The sequence below is a fragment of the Clupea harengus genome, chromosome 16 (assembly GCF_900700415.2).
Source record: "Clupea harengus chromosome 16, Ch_v2.0.2, whole genome shotgun sequence".
NCBI lineage: Eukaryota > Metazoa > Chordata > Actinopteri > Clupeiformes > Clupeidae > Clupea > Clupea harengus.
The window spans coordinates 14,358,473-14,377,372 of NC_045167.1; the positions used below are offsets into that span (position 1 = coordinate 14,358,473).

Genomic DNA, 18,900 nt, shown 5'->3' on the forward strand with positions numbered 1-18,900 from the left:
AACAACCTCATTGTGCAGTGACAGACGGCCACAGACAGCTGTGACACATTTATTCTAATTGCGCCTTCGTCACTGCGAGCCCTTCAGCCACGTTCATTCACTCCATTTAAAGGAACGGGAGAGTGAGTAAAAAAAAAAAAAAAAAAAACTCTCTCCAGCCGCCAAAATGTGATCTTGGAACTCAGTCTCCTCAAGCTAAGTGTTGTGTTAACGGGATGAAAACGGTGCCATCCCACCCCGTCTACAGGTCTTGTTACGTCTGACCATCCTTTGGAAACAGCCTGGAAAAAGCCTCTTGCACAATGACTGCAAAGAGAATTAGACTTGTAAACGATTCGAAATCCACTGACGTCACCTCATCAAGGGCACCGTATGTTTTGGTCAGAGGGGTATTTACTAGGAAGTGTTGAAAGGAAGCCATCTGACTCGGTGTGGTTGGATCTGGCGAACATGTGCACTTGACAAAGCAGGCAGCTGTCTTTTCAGGCACACCACGCTGCCCGATCTGAGGGTAGCACTGCAGTTTTTACCCCCCCACCGACCCAGTTCATATCGTTGAAGAATTGTCCTGCAAATGACTCCCAGATGCCCAGCTACCAACATTCCAAAGAGAGACACTCCACCCCCACTTCACCAGCACACCAAACACTGTCCCTCTTCTCCGACCTCAGTAAGGACAGACACACACACACACACACACACACACACACACACACAATTTACAGAAGGTTAAAAAAAAAAAAACACACTCCCACAGCTGGGTGGCATTTTAAAATTAATATTCCATTTTATTACAAAGACAGAGTTTGACATCCCATCTTACGCAATGTTAAGACAAGAAGTGAAGTGCTCACGACTCGGGAGACTAAAACACAGCTATTCTCACGGCTGACATTTCTATGCAAAGCCTCTTCCCACATACAAAGCACCAGAGATCTGAGCGTAATACTGCCATCATGTCCGATCCCCAGCACAGTCGTTTATACGTACACATACAGAAAAACAAAACACATACGTTGAATATATACTTGGCCTGATGGTGATACTTCATCCGTTTTATTGAGGAAGCAGACGAAGTGAATCATTAGATGCAAAAACCCCACAAGGTTGAGACAGACCAGTGCTTCACAAATTACAGGATTGAAGAGAGGGAGATCGCTTAATCTTGCCTTTACATTGAAGTGAGGGAGATCGCTTAATCTTGCCTTTAGACTGACTGCGCTGAGGGACGAGAGAAAAGCCCAGGATCCATCGAATCTACTTTATTATCACATTATGTACAATTATGCTTTTCTTCAAACGCAGAAATATAAAGGAGAAAACAGGTTGTGAGATTTCACGTCTATCTACAGTAGAAGTACAGCACGGTAAAACTTTTCATGGTATAAAAATATATTACAAATCTCCAGGAATATTTACAGTGACGAGTTTTTCTACAAATACAAACCTCTACAGAGGAAATGGTGTAGGAAAAGGAAAACCCGCTTTTTCAATCATATGTGTTCTACTGAAGGAAACATACTTTTTTAAAGGAAGTTCCTAGACAAGCTCTTGACAAAACTTCAGCACCAGATACGTTTTTTTTTTTTTGTTTGTTTCATAATTTTGAGGAATCCCTTAAAATAAAAAAAAAGTTATAAAAAAAAAAAAGAAGTCAAAAGTCACTGCATACTTTGGCAAACTATGAAAACAAAAGATTGACACAAAATTGAAAAAAAAAATAAAGAAGCACAGAACAGGGAGGGAATCAAAACAAAACAAAACAAAACGACCAAACCAAAAAAAAAAAAAAAAAAAGAAACTCTCCTGTCTCGACTGTTCCGGTCGTCCACGTCACTGCGCGGACATCAGCAGGTCACGACACGGGCCTCCCTCCGGGCCTAGAAGAACATCCTGGGGGAGAAAAAACACAAGAGCCCGGGAGCGTTAGTCCAAGCACTGGCACACGCATCTCATTTGGAGCGCAAACGGGGACCGCTGGCCGGGGCGAGAGCCGCCCCGCTGCTGAACCCAGCCGCGAGGGAAAGGTCGCGACCTTGGGGAATTCTAGAATGCGGGTTTCTGGGAAAAGCTAAGCCAGTTGAGGTATGGTGTGTTTTTTTTGTGTTTTTTGGTAAACTGGGATAGCAGAGTTTCTAGTAAGTTCCTGAATGCATCCATGTCCACATGAAGGGCTTGACAGGTTGTGGTGTGAAGTGGGGCCTGTGTTGTGATTAACATGCATGGATACATGGGACTCCGCTCGCAGTGGGGTGTGCGAGTAACAGCATTCTCAGGATGCCTCAAATACCAGCTAACTGAGGGGCATTGAGTCCCCACACATATAGCCTCCATACACTACCACTGTAAACAATATTGTCATCATCATATTTACAACAATTACACAAATAAAATAACACCAAGGCATTAGAAAAACAGCAAGGCAATGTCAGTTTTATAAAGTGCTGAAATTAAAATCTTCCAGATCACACACGCACACACACACCCATTCCCAAACACACACACAGTGTGAACTACACACCAGGCCACAGTACAGAAAAGCACTACAATAACATAGTGTGTGAGCATGTTTTTTTGTGCGTGTGCAGGGCCACAGCTGGCCTTAACAGCATTCCCAATGCTGCTGTACACAGACTTGCTTTGAAGTGCAACACTACTGCTTTACAGCGAGGTGTGCCATCTGCTGGCGAACAGTTGCAACTGCCAGCAAACATAAACAGCCGAAACCCATGGAGTACTTCTCGCGGACTGCTACAAACCGGATGGCATGGAGCTGTAAATACCAGACTGTGAGTGCAATATCTGGGTGTTCACCTACTCCAGGGTGAGGTGTGAGAAGATGGGGAGGGGGGGGGGGCATTTCAATTTTCACTGATACTTTAATAAGACTGTTGGGTGGGAGTCTCACATCTTCAGTGCCTCCCTCACTGACTGGGGCTTTCACCGTCCAGACTATGGACATGAGCCCTTCTGTGTTCATAGGCTGTCTAGGTGTTTTCAAGCAGCGGAAAGTTTCTCAAGGTATATTTCTGCATTTTTCCATTTGTGTGTGTGTGTGTGTGTGTGTGTGTGTGTGTGTGTGTGTGTGTGTGTGTGTTCTCTATGTGTACCCGATGGGTGACAACAGTAGTACTATGTGATAACATTGACAATATTTCGACTTTGCATGTCATTCGATTGTGAAATGTGCGTGTGAATTTTGTCTGAGGTACGGTCTCACCTGTAGATGTTGGGGTCCAGCAACACGGCTGTGTCCTGAGGCAGCTGGGAGAGATGCACCACTTTGGTCTTGAGCTGTGGCCGATCGCTCTCGTTCACCCACACGTCCGGCAAGCTGCGGGAGAGGAGAAGAGACACACGGTTACGGTCAGCGCCAGGTGAGCAGGTCTCACAAGAGTACGTTAATGAACACACAGCGAGTGTCTCAGTGAGGCGTTTTATTTTTGGGGGCTTTTTTTAGCCTCTCTTTGGCAGGACAGTGAAGATATGACAGGAAGTGAGTGGGAGAGAGATGGGGAGTAGGCACGAGAAATGACCTTGAACCTGGGTCTCTGTGGGCACTGGGCCCATGTATGGTATGGGACACCGATGTCACCACTGCGCTACTGCTCCACTGAGTAAGTTGTTTAAGACACACACACACACACACACACACACACACACACACACACACACACACACACACACACAATTTGAAAACTTTACACACCAAGCTACCTTTGAGACACAGGTCTACACACAACTCTGCAAAAGAAGATTGGAGGTTGTTTTTCTTGCGTTTGAATCGACGGCCACCAACTCCCCATCCCACACCCCCTTTCTACTTTTGGACCGATTCTGCGAAAGACGCTTGTTTGGGTTCGACTTGTTTTCATGACCCAGAAATGTACGTTTGAAATAAAAGCATCTCCGGGGAGGAACAACTTTTCCGTGTTATCGCTCCGCCTGACAGGCATTCCTCAGATGCAGATTGATGGCTGCCTCAGAATAGAAGTTCCCAGGAGGAGCACGCCAGCCTTGAACAGGAGGAGAAACCGCACCGCTAAAGAAGCGTGCACAACATTCACGGAAAACACCACGCCGAGCCTGACAACAACACGAACGAAGCGCAGATTTGGCCCCACATACACATGAAACTCCTCCTGGATGTTCATCACCAGAACCATGGGAGGCGAGGGAGTCATGGAAACACATGCCAGGAGAAGCCCATAAAACCTAAAACCAGGCTACGCAGCTGTTTTCTTTTGTTTCGTTTTTTTAACATGATAAACCTTTTGCGCTTAGTCTTATCCTTCATGACAGGGCCTGTCGTCTTCTCCGTGTGCACTCATGGTGGTGGGTCACATGGTTTCCACTAGGAAGAGAGGTTCTGCACTGGCCAGACACACACACACACACACACACACACACACACACACACACACACACACACACACACACACACACACACACACACACACACACACACACACACACACACACACACACACACACACACACACACAAAAACACATTCCTGTTTTCAGCCAGGGGCTGAAGCTCCTATCCTTAAGAGCTGTGGTTAACGGAGGATGTTCAGAAGCTATTAAGCCACGCGCCCTCATTAAGTCTCAGGACACAAGAGGTCAAGAGGTCATAGCTGCATCTCAGAGGTCAGCAGGCAGGGAGGGATGGACACCAACACAGTAAAGAAAAGGGCAAGAAGAGAAACTTAAGGAATCATGGTAAGCGTGAAAGAGAGAGGGTGAGACAGAGAGAGAGAGAGAGAGAGAGAGATGACAGGGAGCGAGAGAATAAGAATTGAAAAAAATCAACAAAGGCACTGAAAAAAAACGACAGATTTTCTGCCAAGGACACATGAACTCCATCACTCTGATACGAGTCGTCCACTGAGGAACGAAGAACAAAGGGGTCCTGCGGAGACTCTCAAAGCGGTGTTTTTTGTTCCTCTGGATCCCGTGATAAAAGGTGGGTATGGAGCCTCTTCCCCACGGTGACTCATTCCAGCTGCTCTTCCAAATCGAAAGCTCGAGGCCATGTGCCTGACCCCCCTCAAAAGGTAATATTCTCCTCAGGACCTGGGGCCCATAATTCTCGCTGACAGGTATACGAGAGGAAGGCTGGAGAGCCATGCATGGGTGGGGGTGGAGAACACCAAAGCAGGGGAGCACAGTACAGGAAAAGCGCTTTGTCCATCTCTCTCACCATCTTGCTCTTCCTACCCCTCTCTCTCCTTCCCAAAATTTCTCTCACTCCCTCACTCTTCTCTCTCCTGCCTTTTCCATCAGGCCAAGAGCTCTTTATGAGATCGCGTGGGGGGGGGGGGGGCGCACATATATATCTTCCTGCGAGGTGGCCGAGCGGAGACAGGAAGTGCGGAGTGTATTTGGGTCAATCAGTCAGACTCGCGGTGAGCCCCGGCACAGCGCGCTGTGGCGCTGTGAGAGCTTGGCTTCGGGGGGAGAGAGAGAGAGAGAGAGAGAGAGAGAGAGAGGGTAAGAGAATGAGAGAGAGAGAGAGGGAAAGAAAGAAAGACAGAGAATGTCAGGCATTCCTCAGTATTTCTTTGGAGAGAGAGAGGACGCAGAAAGAGCACATAAATATTGCCTTATGGGAGAAGCTGCCAAGATCCTTGGAGTTAAAGGGAGGAAAAAAAAGAGGATGTTCTGTTTCCATCAATTGCTTTTTCCGCGAAAAACGGCAGGCTTTCTTGGTGAAGAATGAAGGGTTCGGGGGGCGTGGCTACTGACTGTAGCAGGCCGGCCAGTGGGCTAACGTGGTGACGGAGATGCTCGTCGTCTCCACAGACCCGCGTGCGGTTCGTCGCTCTGTGGGGAAGCCTGCCGCCAATCATCCTGACAAAATTATGAGGGGAGTGATGGATAGAGCTTGATGGAAGAAAAAAAGACAAAAAAGAAACTGCACTGAGGATGACTTCAGACCTGGCAACTTCAGACCTGGCAACCACAAGTAACAGGCTGATATCCCAGGCAGTACAAGTGCAGAACACATGCTGTCCATGTAGGACTTGATCCTTTCACTCAACACGTCTTCTAGATGAGGCAAAAACAGGTTCACACTGACAGTTGAGCGGTTTAAGTACCTTTAAAAAAAGGCAAAACATATCAAATAGCCAAGCATTAGCCATCAGGGGTCCTTTATCAGGGATGCCATTACTGAAACGGTGTGCTCAGTGTGGGGTATTAGCCCAGGAGTGTGTGGCTGAAGCTCGTGCCCAGGAAAAGGAACTGGGCTCAGCTGGTAATGCCCAAGGGCTGGCACAGTCATGAAACATTCAGCTGGAGTGGCGTTACATCAATATCGGACCAAGGCCAGATCCTCTTAAGATTTTGTGCTGTGTGTGTGTGTGTGTGTGTGTGTGTGTGTGTGTGTGTGTGTGTGTGTACTCCATCTTTCTCTGTGAGCATGTGTGTTCATGAGTGAGTGTCTGCCTCTTTCGAAGATTCTGGGCACGTGCATGTGCGAATGCATGTTTCTTTCAGAAACAGAGTGTGTGTCTATGTGTGTGTATAAGTATGGCTCTAGGGGTCTTTTAGAGATTTTATGTGTGTGTCCCTTTCAGAGACAGTGTGTTCATGTGTGCGTATTTGAGCGGACATGTCTCTCTCTCTCTCTCTCTCTCTCCGTGTGTGTGTGTGTGTGAGATGGCTGAGTGCTGAGGTAAACAAGGTCTCTGTCTCTGACTCAGTGGTGAGCAGGCCAGGCCCCGCACACAGAGCCCAGACTCCAGGTCCCTGACTCACAGCCTGCTCAACAGCTGACATTTTAGGAGGCAAAATGGTGGAGGGGCCAGAGGTCTGAAGCTCTCTCACATTCTCTCCATCCCTCTCTTTCTTTCTCTTTCTCTCTTTCTCTCTACTCACATGTCCTCAGGAGTCCAGTGCAGGAGAATCTTCACCTTCCCAGAATCCTCTTTTCGCCTGGCGATCACCTGAAGCCAAAAAAAATAGAACACAATTAAAAATAAAATTTAAAAAAAATCATAAAAAGACAGGAAGTAAACAAACCCCCTAAAAAATGAAACTTAACCACCATCTCATTTTGATATTTCACTTTATCCTTCACTGACTTTCTGACACGACATGTTGTTGTTGTTACAGGAAGAGGGGAGATAGATAGAGAGAAAGACTGTGGAAGAGGGCGGAAAGAGACACACAGTAAGAAAGGGATGGATTCCTTGTTGGCTGTTAATTGTTAATTGTCTGTTATTCGAGCAGGAAGCAGCCCTTGAGGAGGACCTTCAGCTATGTGTGTAGGGGGAGAGTCAGTGTTGTGGTCCGGCTCCATAAACAGTCTGGCTCGGCCTGTGTGTGTGTATACTCCCTTGTAGTGTGTGTGTATGAGCCTGCCTGTGTGCAACAGACAGTGTGTGTGTGTGTGTGTGTGTGTGTGTGTGTGTGTGTGTGTGCGTCCGTACGTAGGAGGGCCACTGAGCTGGCAGCAGCTTTATTAGCTCTTTAATTAATCTTTCACAGGGGTGAGCTTCAGTCCCATGGGCTTCTAACTGCTGAAGCCGACTGCAGATACAAATAGACCACAATCCAATGGGATGGGATACGCAAATACAACTGTGATTTTAAGCTTATTAAGGTCTTAAGCCCTATTAAAGAAAGAACATCTATATTTTGAGACATTAGGAATTACTAGAAGGAGGAATTTGTGAGTGTTGAAGGATTTGTTCTCATTTATCAAATAAAGCTGAGCATTAAAGGGGAGATGCCAAGGAGGCTGACGACCGGAGTGACCTTGAGGGAGGAACGTGGGGGTGGGAGTCGGAGAGGTGTGTGGATTACCGAGGGGGTTTTGTCAGATTATGTAGAAAATGAGTCGACATGGGAAGCCCCTGCCTATGTCTACTACAGCCTATACCACAGAGGTCCCTGATGTTTTGTGAGTGTTTATGTGAGTGTGTGCGTGTTTAACTGCGTGATTACAAATTATGACCAGGTACTTCTCATTCCATGAGAATTTAAATGCTATACTTTAATTATGTGTGTCTTTTACTGAAGTTAATGTATGTAATGTATATAATTAATTTGTATGAAAGCTTAAATACAGGTCCTTACGCCTAATAAAGTATCCATACATGGTTGTGGCAATAGCCTCTACTGTTGGAGAGCATTTGTGGGACGGCTGAGGTTCTGGTGCCCCCTGGTGGTCAGTCAGCATTACTGATTTCTCACCGTGCTGTGGAAGACCACGCTGTGACCGTTGCCCTGGCTCTCGATGTGAGTGGCCAGGTTAAGGCAGATGGCTCTGTGCCGGATGGCGTCCATCGTCTGGGCATCAAAGAAGTCGTGCGGCCGCGCTGCGGGAAGGAGACAGACTGCAGTGAGAGAAGGGGAACGTTAAACAGCTGGAGATGTTTAGACAGAGGGAAGCCATGACTGACAGGGTGCTTCCTACAACCGTCATTTTAGAACTTTAAGACCTCTTCTCAGCTCTTGGGGATCTCTGGGGATCTCATTTGCGCATTTATCATTGAAGGGGCTGTTACAGACATTAAAAGGAAAAGGCTTCATCTACACCTCATTAAAAAGTTGACTAATGACTGATGACACTGCTTTAACACCTTAAAATGATCTAAACAGCAGGTGACTTAGTCTAGCTTGAGCGTGTGTCCCCACTCCCCTGTTGGTCGAGATCACGTGCAGCCTTGCCAGGCTGATGTGATGCGGAGACCGGGTGCAAATGCTGTACTACAGACACACTCAGTGACCACATCAAAACACTGGTACTGCAACAGTCTCCACCAGCCAACTTCCTCTTGCAAGCAAGCACGTATACCCTCACTAAGAAATACAGAAAACACAGACACAAACTGGTTCCTCATCTAACTGTGTGCTGTGGTCCACCTAATCGGTTAGCTCCATGCTATCCCCGCTAATCACCAACGTGCTAGTTTCCCAGTAGTGGTGTGGAGGAGCTCAGTGAGTCAGGGGGCAGGTGTCAGCAAATCAACACCAGCAAACCTGTCCCCAGGAGACCTGGTGAAGATAGCCTACACGGTATAGCTAAAGCTAACAGCTGAGAAGATAACAAATGTATTTCGCTCTAACTCAAGGAGAGATTGTGTGTTCTCCACCCTTGTGTCTGTGATGGGGCAATAGATAAAGTGTGTAAGGACCCAAAGAGACACCTATTTCAAGGGATGGGCAGCTGGGATTGGAGGAGGAGGAGGGAAGAGAGAAACACCACAGGGAAAATAAAAACCTCAACCAGGAGCAGGAAAGAGGAAGAGAGGAGACAGGGGGAGAGAACCTTTCAGGAAAGAGTGCTAGGGGAAGGGAAAAGGAGAGACAGAGAGAGAAGGAAAGAGAGCGAACCAGAGAGAGACAGGGATGGACACATACGCAGCGAGCGTCGACGCTTGTTCTTCAGCTTCCGCCGCTTGTTGATTCCAGCTTTTGAGGGCGACTCCTCCTTCACTTTGGAGTGGCTGGACATCTTGGATGAGTTCTGCTGGCTGAAGTGGGTGGGCACGTGGCGCGCTAGCCCCCCCTGGGAGGCAAAGGTGGCATTGCAACCACCGACCACACACTATTGAGGACAGAGAAGAGTATTCAGCATGAAGAGTTAGTAACCATGTTGTGTTATTACTAGATTACAAATGCTGGATTAAACATCCAAAACTGGATGGAAAATGACCCTTAAAATTCATGATCAATGAATTTGTCTTGTCTTGAATTTGGATAGTATTGCTGAGTATGTGTGTGTGCCTGTGCATGCAGAGAGAGTGAGAGAAAGATCACCTCTCCATCACTATTTGTATTTGTGTGTGTGTGTGTGTGTGTGTGTGTGTGTGTGTGTATGGGTGTGTGAGAGTGTGTGTGTGTGTATGTATGCGTGTGTGTGTGTGTATGCGTGTGTGAGAGTGTGTGTGTGTGTGTGTGTGTGTGTGTGTGTGTGTGTGTGTGTATGTATGCGGGTGAACGAGCAGCACCAATCCTACCTTGAAGGGCTTGTCTCCACTGTGGGACAGCATGTGTCTCTGTAGCCAGCTCTGGCTGGTCGAGGGCGTGTTGTACACCTTGCAGCCCTTCCACAAGCACACAAACACCTGCAGACAGACAGAGACACACGCAGCAGATTACAGCAGCGTGTCAACCAGCAGCTCACCGCCACCTGTACGCCTGCGCTTGGGTTTGAGTATGTGTGTAAAAGAATTTGCAAGCGAGAGACTGTGTGTGTGTGTGAGTGGGAATGTGTTTAAAGTTTGCCTGAAGTGACTCAAACCCAAAGTCAGCATAATGCACACTCTGACAACCTCTGGCATGATAGACGGGGTGATTTCTTTTTCATGCTGGTGTAAGTAAGGGAGGGGGCACCGGCAAAGAAAAAAAACGTCTGAAAAAAATAGCACGCGGATAGAAAGAGAAGAGTAGGAACAAAGAGAGCAGACAGACAGACAGGGCTGACAACCATTTGAACTCGTGTCTGCAGCTGTGTGGCGAGGAGGTTTTTCATTGCTATGAGGAGATCCAGAGGTGCTGACGGGGTTGGGAGAGGACAGCACATGATAGACAGACACAGAGACAGCAAAGGAGGGAGGGAGGGAGGGAGGGAGGGAGGGAGAGAGAGAGAGACTGTGTGGGTCTGTTTAGCCCTCTTCATGGTATGGGGAGAGAGACAGAGAGAGAGAGTGAATTAATGAAAAAAAGACAGTGAAATTGTTATTGCAAGCAAAAAGAGGTATGTGTGTTTGTATTAGCGTAGACAAGGAGATGAGTATGAGAAGAATGAGTATGGGAAGAGAGAGCCCATGAGACCAAGTAAAGAGAGAGGCGAAATGAAAGCGAGAGACTTATAAAAAACAGAGAGGAATACAAGTTTGTCTTGTGAGATTGTGGGACCTCTTCTGACAGAGACAGGGAGGCAGACAGGGAGGCAGACAGACAGACAGGAAGGCAGACAGACAGACAGGAAGGCAGACAGAGACAGACCACCCCCAGACTGACCCCTCCGCGCTGGCCGTCCACGTGCACGCCTCGGATGTGCTCGGCCAGGTCAGGGCTGGTGCTGTACAGCATGTGGCACTCGTCCCAGTGGCACGGATAAGACGAGGCGCCCTTGGTGGCGGGGGCCACGGTGCCGCCGTGCCCGTTCATCATGGCCGGCGTGGAGCGGCCGCTGGACGCCGTGCTCTCCAGGTCCATCAGCGTGCTGCTGATACTGAGAACACACACAAACACGGGCACACATTAGTTCATCATTACAGCAGTTTCCTCAAACAACTGAACACACAGAATTGACAGTAACAACACAGTGTTCTGCTAATATGTGATGACATCAGCAGGCTTTGTGAATCCCAGGTTCACCATTAGGGTCATGTAAGGAAAAATTAGCAAGTCCATTATGCAATGCTCTGCTGACACTAAGGTGTCCAAGACTGAGAGCTGAGTGTGTACACACACACAAACACACAGAGAGAGAGATTGTGGATGGTGCTCATCACACACACACACACACACACACACACACACACACACACACACACACACACACACACACACACACACACACACACACACACACACACACACACACACACACACACACACACACACACACACACACACACAAACACAAGACTTCCCAGCCTCTCCAGAGCGTAATTCTCCTTACTTCTGTTTACAGCGCCACATCCATGCTGAGTTACGCTGCTTACATTAAACACGCCGGCTATTTACACTGGCCAAATGAACCCGGGCTGGCCTAGCCCACAGGGAGGCCCAGAGAGAGGCTCCAGCCGCCTGAAGAGAAGGCCAGACCTGCAGCTGCATAGGAGGCTCTCCTCTCCCCCCCCCCCATTACTGAGCTCCAGCAGCTGGGCCTCTGGCCGATAGAGTGTCTCTCTCTCTTTTGTGCTCAACCTCGCCGAAAACCCTTTGTGTTCCAAGTCCCCTTCACACTTCTAGTCCCTATAGTTATCGTGGCTCCTGGGCTGCCTCTCGCGTTCTGTCTCGGTCACCTCCTCCTTCGCCCTTTTTTCTCCTTTCTCTCTCTCGCGCACACACCTTTTGTGCTCGTTCTGTGAGTGAGCCTCCTTCTCGTGTTCGCTCGTCCAGATCTTTTCACTAACTTCTTTTTCACTCGCACCCTCTCTCCCTCCCCAGCACTCACTCTCTGTGCCTCAGTAATGACAGGGCGACAGCGTGAAGGGGACTAAAGGGACTTGAATAGGCAGGAGCGGAGAGGGGAGGGGACACTCCCCCCCAACTCACCCCCATATTGCAGGCGGAAGGGGGTGCTGATGGCTGGAAGCGACGGAATACAGGGATTTGGAGGAGAAAGATGAAAAGAGAGGAATGAAGGGAGGGAGGGAGGGAGGACTGGCTGGTGAGCTCACCCACAACAACAACAGGGAGGAAGAAAAAGAAAAAAAAAGACGCGGTTCTTCACTGGAGACTCCAGCAGTTTCCATCTGCTGTAACCCATTCAGAGGCAGCTACCCGTGTCTGAGAGACAATGCGCTGGGGTGTGTGTGTGTGTGTGTGTGTGTGTGTGTGTGTGTGTGTGTGTGTGTGTGTGTGTCCGCGTGGCTGATCGCCTCTGCACCCTGGCCTCTCGAAGTCGCTCAGCATTGCAGCAGGGGCCTGCAGGCTCACATGTGGTTTTAAGGTGATGAAAGGAAGTTTCAGTGCCTGCGAGCTTGCACATCTCCACCTGTCTGTCACCACACACAGACCCATTGCGCGCACGATGTGTGTGTTTGTGTGTGTGTGTGTGTGTGGCGGGCCAGGCCTATGAACAGAACCAGATGTCTGAAGGAAAGGACACGCTTATGTCTTCAAACACACATCCGCCTGCCCTCTAAGCTCGTGATTATCTGCAACTGTAAGCACACGTCCTGCCAACAATCTCCTCAGTGGGTGTGTTTGAGTGTGTGAATGGGGAAGAAGAGAGGCAAACAAGAGATGTGTGATGGAGTTGTTGATATTCTGCTCTTATTTCGTTTGTTCCTCCTGTTTCCCCTGCTGTTGTCTGCACTGATGTCTCTGTTCACGTGTTTTGGCAGTACTAGGCTATACAATGTTAGAGCAATGCTTAAAAAAAGCTCTTTGAATTGAACTGACAGACAGAGACAGAGCGAGAGAGCGAGAGGCAGGCAGATGCCAAGATGAAAAAGACAGAATAGACAGAAGGAGAGAGAGAGAGACTGAGAGAGCAATCCATGATGAGACAGCCCATCTGTGTAATACAGGCAGCACCATCCAAAGCTTTTCCTTCCACCCATAAACAAGAAGACAGGGTGCTGCTGAAGCCGGTTCTCTGGCCACGACCACCCCTCCCTCCACCCTCACCCATCAGCCAAAGCTGGTCCTTCTCATGGCTTTCATTACAGAGCGGAAACGTGTCTGTGTGCGTGTGTGTGTGTGTGTGTGTGTGTGTGCACGTCTGAAAACAAGACATTGCATCTGACACAACTTAGGCTCAAAGCTGTGCCTCCACTGGGCAGTTTTATGGGGGTGGGGGGGGTTGCGTCTCGGCTGGGCTGAAGGTGTGGGAAGACTGACAGGAGAGCAGCTCAGGCTGCACAGCACCTGGGGAACAGCAGGGGCATTTCTGGAGACATCTGGGCCCAGGCCTGCTCAGGGTGAGTGTTTATCAGCCACCAAGGCGTTTCAATGGGAGATATCTGTACCCGCCAGGGTAAAGGGCACTGCAGACAGTGGAAGCGAGATACGTACAATGTGGTGTAAGGAAATAATACACTTAAACCTCAGAGGGTTTCAGGGGAAGACCATAAATGATATAGTGCCTCAACCTCACTTATGTGAAAAAAAAAAAAAGGTATCTAGAATCCCACTCATACTGTCTTTCTATGACCTCATCTCTCTGTACCAGTCTTGATAGTTTAGACTGTACATTCACCCACTACTGCAACCAACTGACTGGTGGGGAATTTGAAGGTGTAGCCTTGCTGACTTCAACTTTTACTCTCTGAGGAATTTGTGGGACGACACGATTCAGTGAAAATGTGTGACAGTCAAAAAGTGAAATTGAGGTTGTCTAATCCCCCCTTTGGGTTTCGTCTCGTTAAAGAAGGCTCACTGGCAGCGAGAGGTGAAGCGTGGTTAGCATCCAGCAGTCAGCGCACAGCGAGTGAGCGAGCGCTAACCCATAACTGTGGAGGCTCGCTGGCTTAACCCCAGCTGCACTTCCAACCGCAGCTGCACTAATTACAAGCGCAGGAAGACAAACTGCCGGAGCAGGCGGGCGATGCCAGAGAGGAGCCACCAGCCACCACAAACCCAGCCGCGGGCTCACAGCACAAATGAGGCAACCCAGTGTCCACACACACACACAGAACCAGAAATATGGACTCTCAATAACTTAAAGAACTATATACACACACACACACACACACACACACACACACACTCTGCAGCAAACAGACATAAAAGGTGATACATTAGCAGTCTACCACTTTCAGAAATTAGTAAAACATGTCATATAAGCCAACATACACACACACTCTCTCTCTCTCTCTCTCATACACACACACACACACCAAGCGTTGAATATCCACATGTGTGTACCCACACACACACACAGACACACACCTAGTGGGGCGGCAGCTGCGGTGTGGCTCTGGCGTGGTGGCTGTGCTGCTGCCAGGAGTGGGAACAAAAGTTACATTCAGGCCCTCCAGCTGCCCAAACAGCAGGGCTCAAGGCCCCCGCTCTCACACTCCCAGATCCGCAATCCATTCCCCTCGTCCCACACGGACAAAGCCCTGGGACACGGAAACAGAAAGGATTCCCTCTCTCTCTCTTTCTATGTCTGCCTGTCTTTCTTTCTTTCTCTCCTTATGTGGCTCCCTCCCTTTTACCCCCTCTCTCTCCTGTGTCTGTTTCTCTGTTCACTCTCTCTCTCTTGCTAGTTTTCTGCCATCTCTCTTGCTTCTATCCATTTGCTCCTCTCTAATTGGCTCTCTTCTCTTCCGCTGTCTGTGTGAAGGCCTGACAACACCTCTCCATTGTCATCATCTTAGCCTGGGAGGTGGCCCATCACTCTCTCCCATTCTGTGTTGCTGCTGCTGAGCACTTCCCTCCCTCCCATTATTCTTCATGTCCCTCCATCGCCTTCAGGTTTTCTTCAGCTTCTCTCCCTCCCCATCTCATCTATTTCCCTTCGTGTATGCCTCCTTCTCTGTCTCTCTGGCCATCTCTATCTGTCTTCATCTCCCCCATCTTCCTCCTCAAAATAAATCCTTTCCATCCATCTATGCCCTCTCTCCTCGCTCCAACCATCAGAACGACCCACTGGGAGTGCTTAACGGAGAGGGGAAACAGGAAGAATTTGCTTCTCCCCAAAGCACTCTGGAAGGAGGAGCAGGGGGGGGGGGGAGGCAGCAACAGCTGCATCGGGGACCGCGGAGGAGCTGAATTATGTCCTCGGCTGAGGCTGCTGACAAGCTGTGCAGAATCCACTGTCTGACCAAAAGCTACTGTCAAAGTGAGGTCAATTAAAAAGAATAGCAGGTGAAAACCAGTTTCAAAATGTCCTGCATGCTTTCCACATGCTGTGGGAGGCATAATGTAAGGTCTGTGCAAAGCAGGCCACTGGATAGAACCTACACTGTGATTTCACAGAATTGTTATGATCTAATGCCAAGTTCCTGTAGCAAGTACGGAAAAGGTACATACGTTTAGAGACAAAGGCTTACTCTGGCCCGTCCCCATCTGACAGGTGCGGTTAAACGTGGAGGAGTTTAAAGAGAATTTACTCAGTTAGTCAGTCCAGAAATTCCCGTATGACTGGTTAGTGAGATTTGCCCGAATAAGAAAAAACCGTTACAGTAAATTCGTTATTTTAAGCTGGCACGCAGCTGTGATGTCCCTCATAGCAAATTTTGAACGCTTACTCAAAGCGAGCAAAATAAACTTTGTTCATGACCACCTCCTTGAAGGGGGCATGGCAAGCAACCTGTCCCTGAAAGGATTTGAAACGCACGTGACTTTGGACTAATTATATGCATTTATATAGTGTATTGTATTGACTGTTCCCATTCACAGAATTGTTCTGGTTGGGCTGTACAGAATATTTTTCATGATTTAAGAAATAAAGATACTTCCACACAGAACGGTCAGTTTTAGGTAATCTAAAAATGAAGTAGTTATACTGTAGAGAAATGTAGCCGTTAATGTTGAGCATTTACAGCTAATATTTATACATGCAATTAGCCTATGTATGCCTCCACCTTCCTCTTCTCCGTCTTGTAGACTCATAACAACAAAAGACTATTTTTTAGCTCCAACCAAAAAACATAGTTAGCCAACATGCGATGTAAAATAAATGATAAGTAGGAAATCAAGTGTCAAAATGAATCTAGGCTCGTTGTTTTCATGGTTCTATCATTAATATCCCCCGTAGGGGACACTAACAAAACAAGTTCAATAGAACTTGAAAAAACTGTCAGAGCTGAAAATGAACTTAAGGGCTACCGTTAGGCCGACACAGGAGGACAAGCCACAATGCATCTTGTTTAGCAACAATAGTAACTTAACTGAAGCGTTAAATTGAGTCATTATTGTTAATCAACCAGCAGCCCACATATGCACCATCAATGCAGAGTGTCGCCGAAGTTGCGATGGAGGCTATGTGGCTGTTCGTCTTCACTAACTAAGCAATCTTTGATGCATGCCCACAAACCTGTCTTCTGAATCCATTCGACTCAAAGGCTCTCCATCGGACGAAGACATTTCTACGCTGGCTCGTCTCTTTATGCCATGATCGGTTTTATCTGTACAATCATCGGCTTTGCTCTTCATGCAGTCGCTGGGAGAGGACACGTTCTCTTCCCTTTGTTCTTGTTTCGGCTCCCCCGTCCCGTCTCCGGTGCCGTTGCAGCTCGCCGAGCTTCTCTGCTCCGGACTTTTGCCGGATTCCGTAAGGTCACAATCCATATAATTTACCACATCGCTTTCCTCCTTAGTGATGACAGCTGTTGGTGTAGTTTCTGGGCAGACTTCGGGTACGGGCGATGGTTTCTCGTCCTCCTCTGTTGCTCCTTCTTGTCCGTCGTTCACGTCCATTTTTACAGTCTCGTTACCAACCGGTTCCTGTTCCGAGACAAGGCCCTCTGCTTTCTCTTCGCTTTTCTCAGTTTCCAGTGTTGGGTTTTGATCGCTAGGAGTAGAGGATTCCTGATCTGTTCCGTCGGTGGAAGTGGTAGCCATTTTTAATCGTTAAAAGCTTTTCGATTTGTACCCCCACGAAGTTAAGCCAGAACGATTGTCTCTACGTGCGCTCTCGTTCCCCAACCAGCTTCGAGAGATGCAGCACGAGAGGTTGAACAGGGACGCGAGAGGCGGAGACTCGTGACGTTTAGCCATTTCGTTCGTGAATGTTTCCACGTGTTCTCAGTTTTAACAATACAAAGGCGTCTTGCAGAAGTTTACACGTTTGAGAGAAAAGTCGTGATATTGAAACGAATGACACGAAAATACGTCAATAGCAGTCAAATAGCTGCTCATAGATAGAACTGTAAAGATTCTGGCGAGAGTTTTGTATTCTTACTGAAAGGTTATAGACTAGTGGTGGCAAAAGCAAAAAGCAAAATGTCCTATTAAAGCAGTTTCGAAGGACCAGAAAGAAAGGAATCAAACTTTAAAGCGCAAGCCTTTGCAATACGAACATCTTCAATGGCCATAGCAAGGTGCCTGCTCTGTACTTATTTTACCACCAGATGTCAGTGTTGACTCACTTACAAACTCGCAGCGTTTTAGTCCAACATTTTTTCGAGAATTATGGGAAGGCATTAGATTGCACTGAATTTTCAAAATAGATTAATTTAGATGGGTCTGAATGAAAAGATTGCAGGCGAAAAAAATCACAATACATAGAAACGCAGGTGCGTGAATGACTTCTCACTGCAGTCCTTATTGCAGTAGTGGGATTCAGGGTCACCTGTCTTGTGTAACGTGGATAAAGGATTGAACCAAAAAACTCATTAAAACACCCTATTGTACTCCAAATATCCACATTGTTTACTGCAACCTCTTCAGCAATCTTGTTTGCCTTGGTTCAATTTAAGCAGTGCATGTTAGAGGCCCACTGTCAGCTGTTGAAACAGCACAACAGATGGGAAATTGGGATTATTTTACTGAGGAAAAGAGGAAATTATATAAGATGTCAATGCATCAATATATTTTTTTGAGAATGTGACAATATGTGTGTGTCCAGAGACATGAATAGAGAGGTAGACGACATGTAAGGTGGAATACCTAACTAGTGATGGTCAGGCCTCCAAATTATTTTATAACACCAAACTCAATGATGGGTGTCTGTGTACTGTATCTGCAGATGAACGCAACAGAACTCAGTGTGTGGGAGGGTGTTTATGTAGAGCATGGTGTTAGAGCCACTGGCATTTCGACAGTGACGTCACACCCAAAAACTCAAAAGTCAGGTAGATATGGAGCAGCAAAGGTCCCCCGGTTTTGTCGCTTCTCTGTGATGCAGCTGGCAACTGACCCTTTGTGGCTGACTCACTTTCAAAAGGTTATTTCAAGCAGCGATTTTTTTTTAAGGCCGAAGGTCCCTGTGGGTCCTTCTGGGACATGAAAGGTCTCACCGCCCCCAGGTGAGTGCAGGTTTAGTGTAAGCAGACACAGACCAGAGCAATCAGTGAGGTGTCTGGAGAACACAGAGCCTCTCTTTGGATACTTGACATACTACACCAAAAACAACCTTCTGCAGCCATCTCCAACACCTGGGAGCAGAGACCTGTACTCCTGATTGGAGAGATTCAGTCTGGTGTAACAACAACAAGGATATTCCACCATGTGTTTCAGCAAATATGTAACGAAACACACACACAATTTCTCTCTCTCTCTCTCTCAACAACACACAGAGACACAATCTCTCTCT

At 47.7% G+C, this 18,900-nt stretch overlaps 1 protein-coding gene across 2 annotated transcripts; it reads right to left on the reverse strand.

The window, feature by feature from the left end:
• Positions 1 to 762: 762 nt before the first annotated feature.
• Positions 763 to 17,332, reverse strand: aebp2 (AE binding protein 2). Of its 2 annotated transcripts, none has more exons than XM_012823508.3 (8): positions 16,681 to 17,332; positions 10,980 to 11,193; positions 9,974 to 10,081; positions 9,375 to 9,561; positions 8,205 to 8,329; positions 6,885 to 6,952; positions 3,221 to 3,334; positions 763 to 1,893 (listed from the first exon to the last, which is right to left on the reverse strand). In XM_012823508.3, the coding sequence occupies exons 1-8, from the start codon at positions 17,205 to 17,207 to the stop codon at positions 1,881 to 1,883; spliced, it is 1,356 nt and encodes a 451-aa protein (XP_012678962.2). In that variant the 5' UTR covers positions 17,208 to 17,332; the 3' UTR covers positions 763 to 1,880. The 2 variants fall into 2 exon arrangements, with proteins under 2 accessions (XP_012678962.2, XP_012678961.2); XM_012823507.3 differs by having other exon boundaries at positions 8,205 to 8,347; positions 16,681 to 17,331.
• Positions 17,333 to 18,900: the final 1,568 nt, after the last annotated feature.

Bases quoted from the DNA above. Each gene is read 5' to 3' on its own strand.
- aebp2 (XM_012823507.3), bottom strand. From the start codon at position 17,207: ATGGCTACCACTTCCACCGACGGAACAGATCAGGAATCCTCTACTCCT. The intron at 10,082-10,979 runs GTCAGTCTGGGG...GTCTGTCTGCAG, and splicing joins TGGACGGCCAGCGCGGAGGG to GTGTTTGTGTGCTTGTGGAA. The intron at 8,348-9,374 runs GTATGTGTCCAT...CTCTCACTGCAG, and splicing joins CAAGCGTCGACGCTCGCTGC to TCTGTCTCCTTCCCGCAGCG.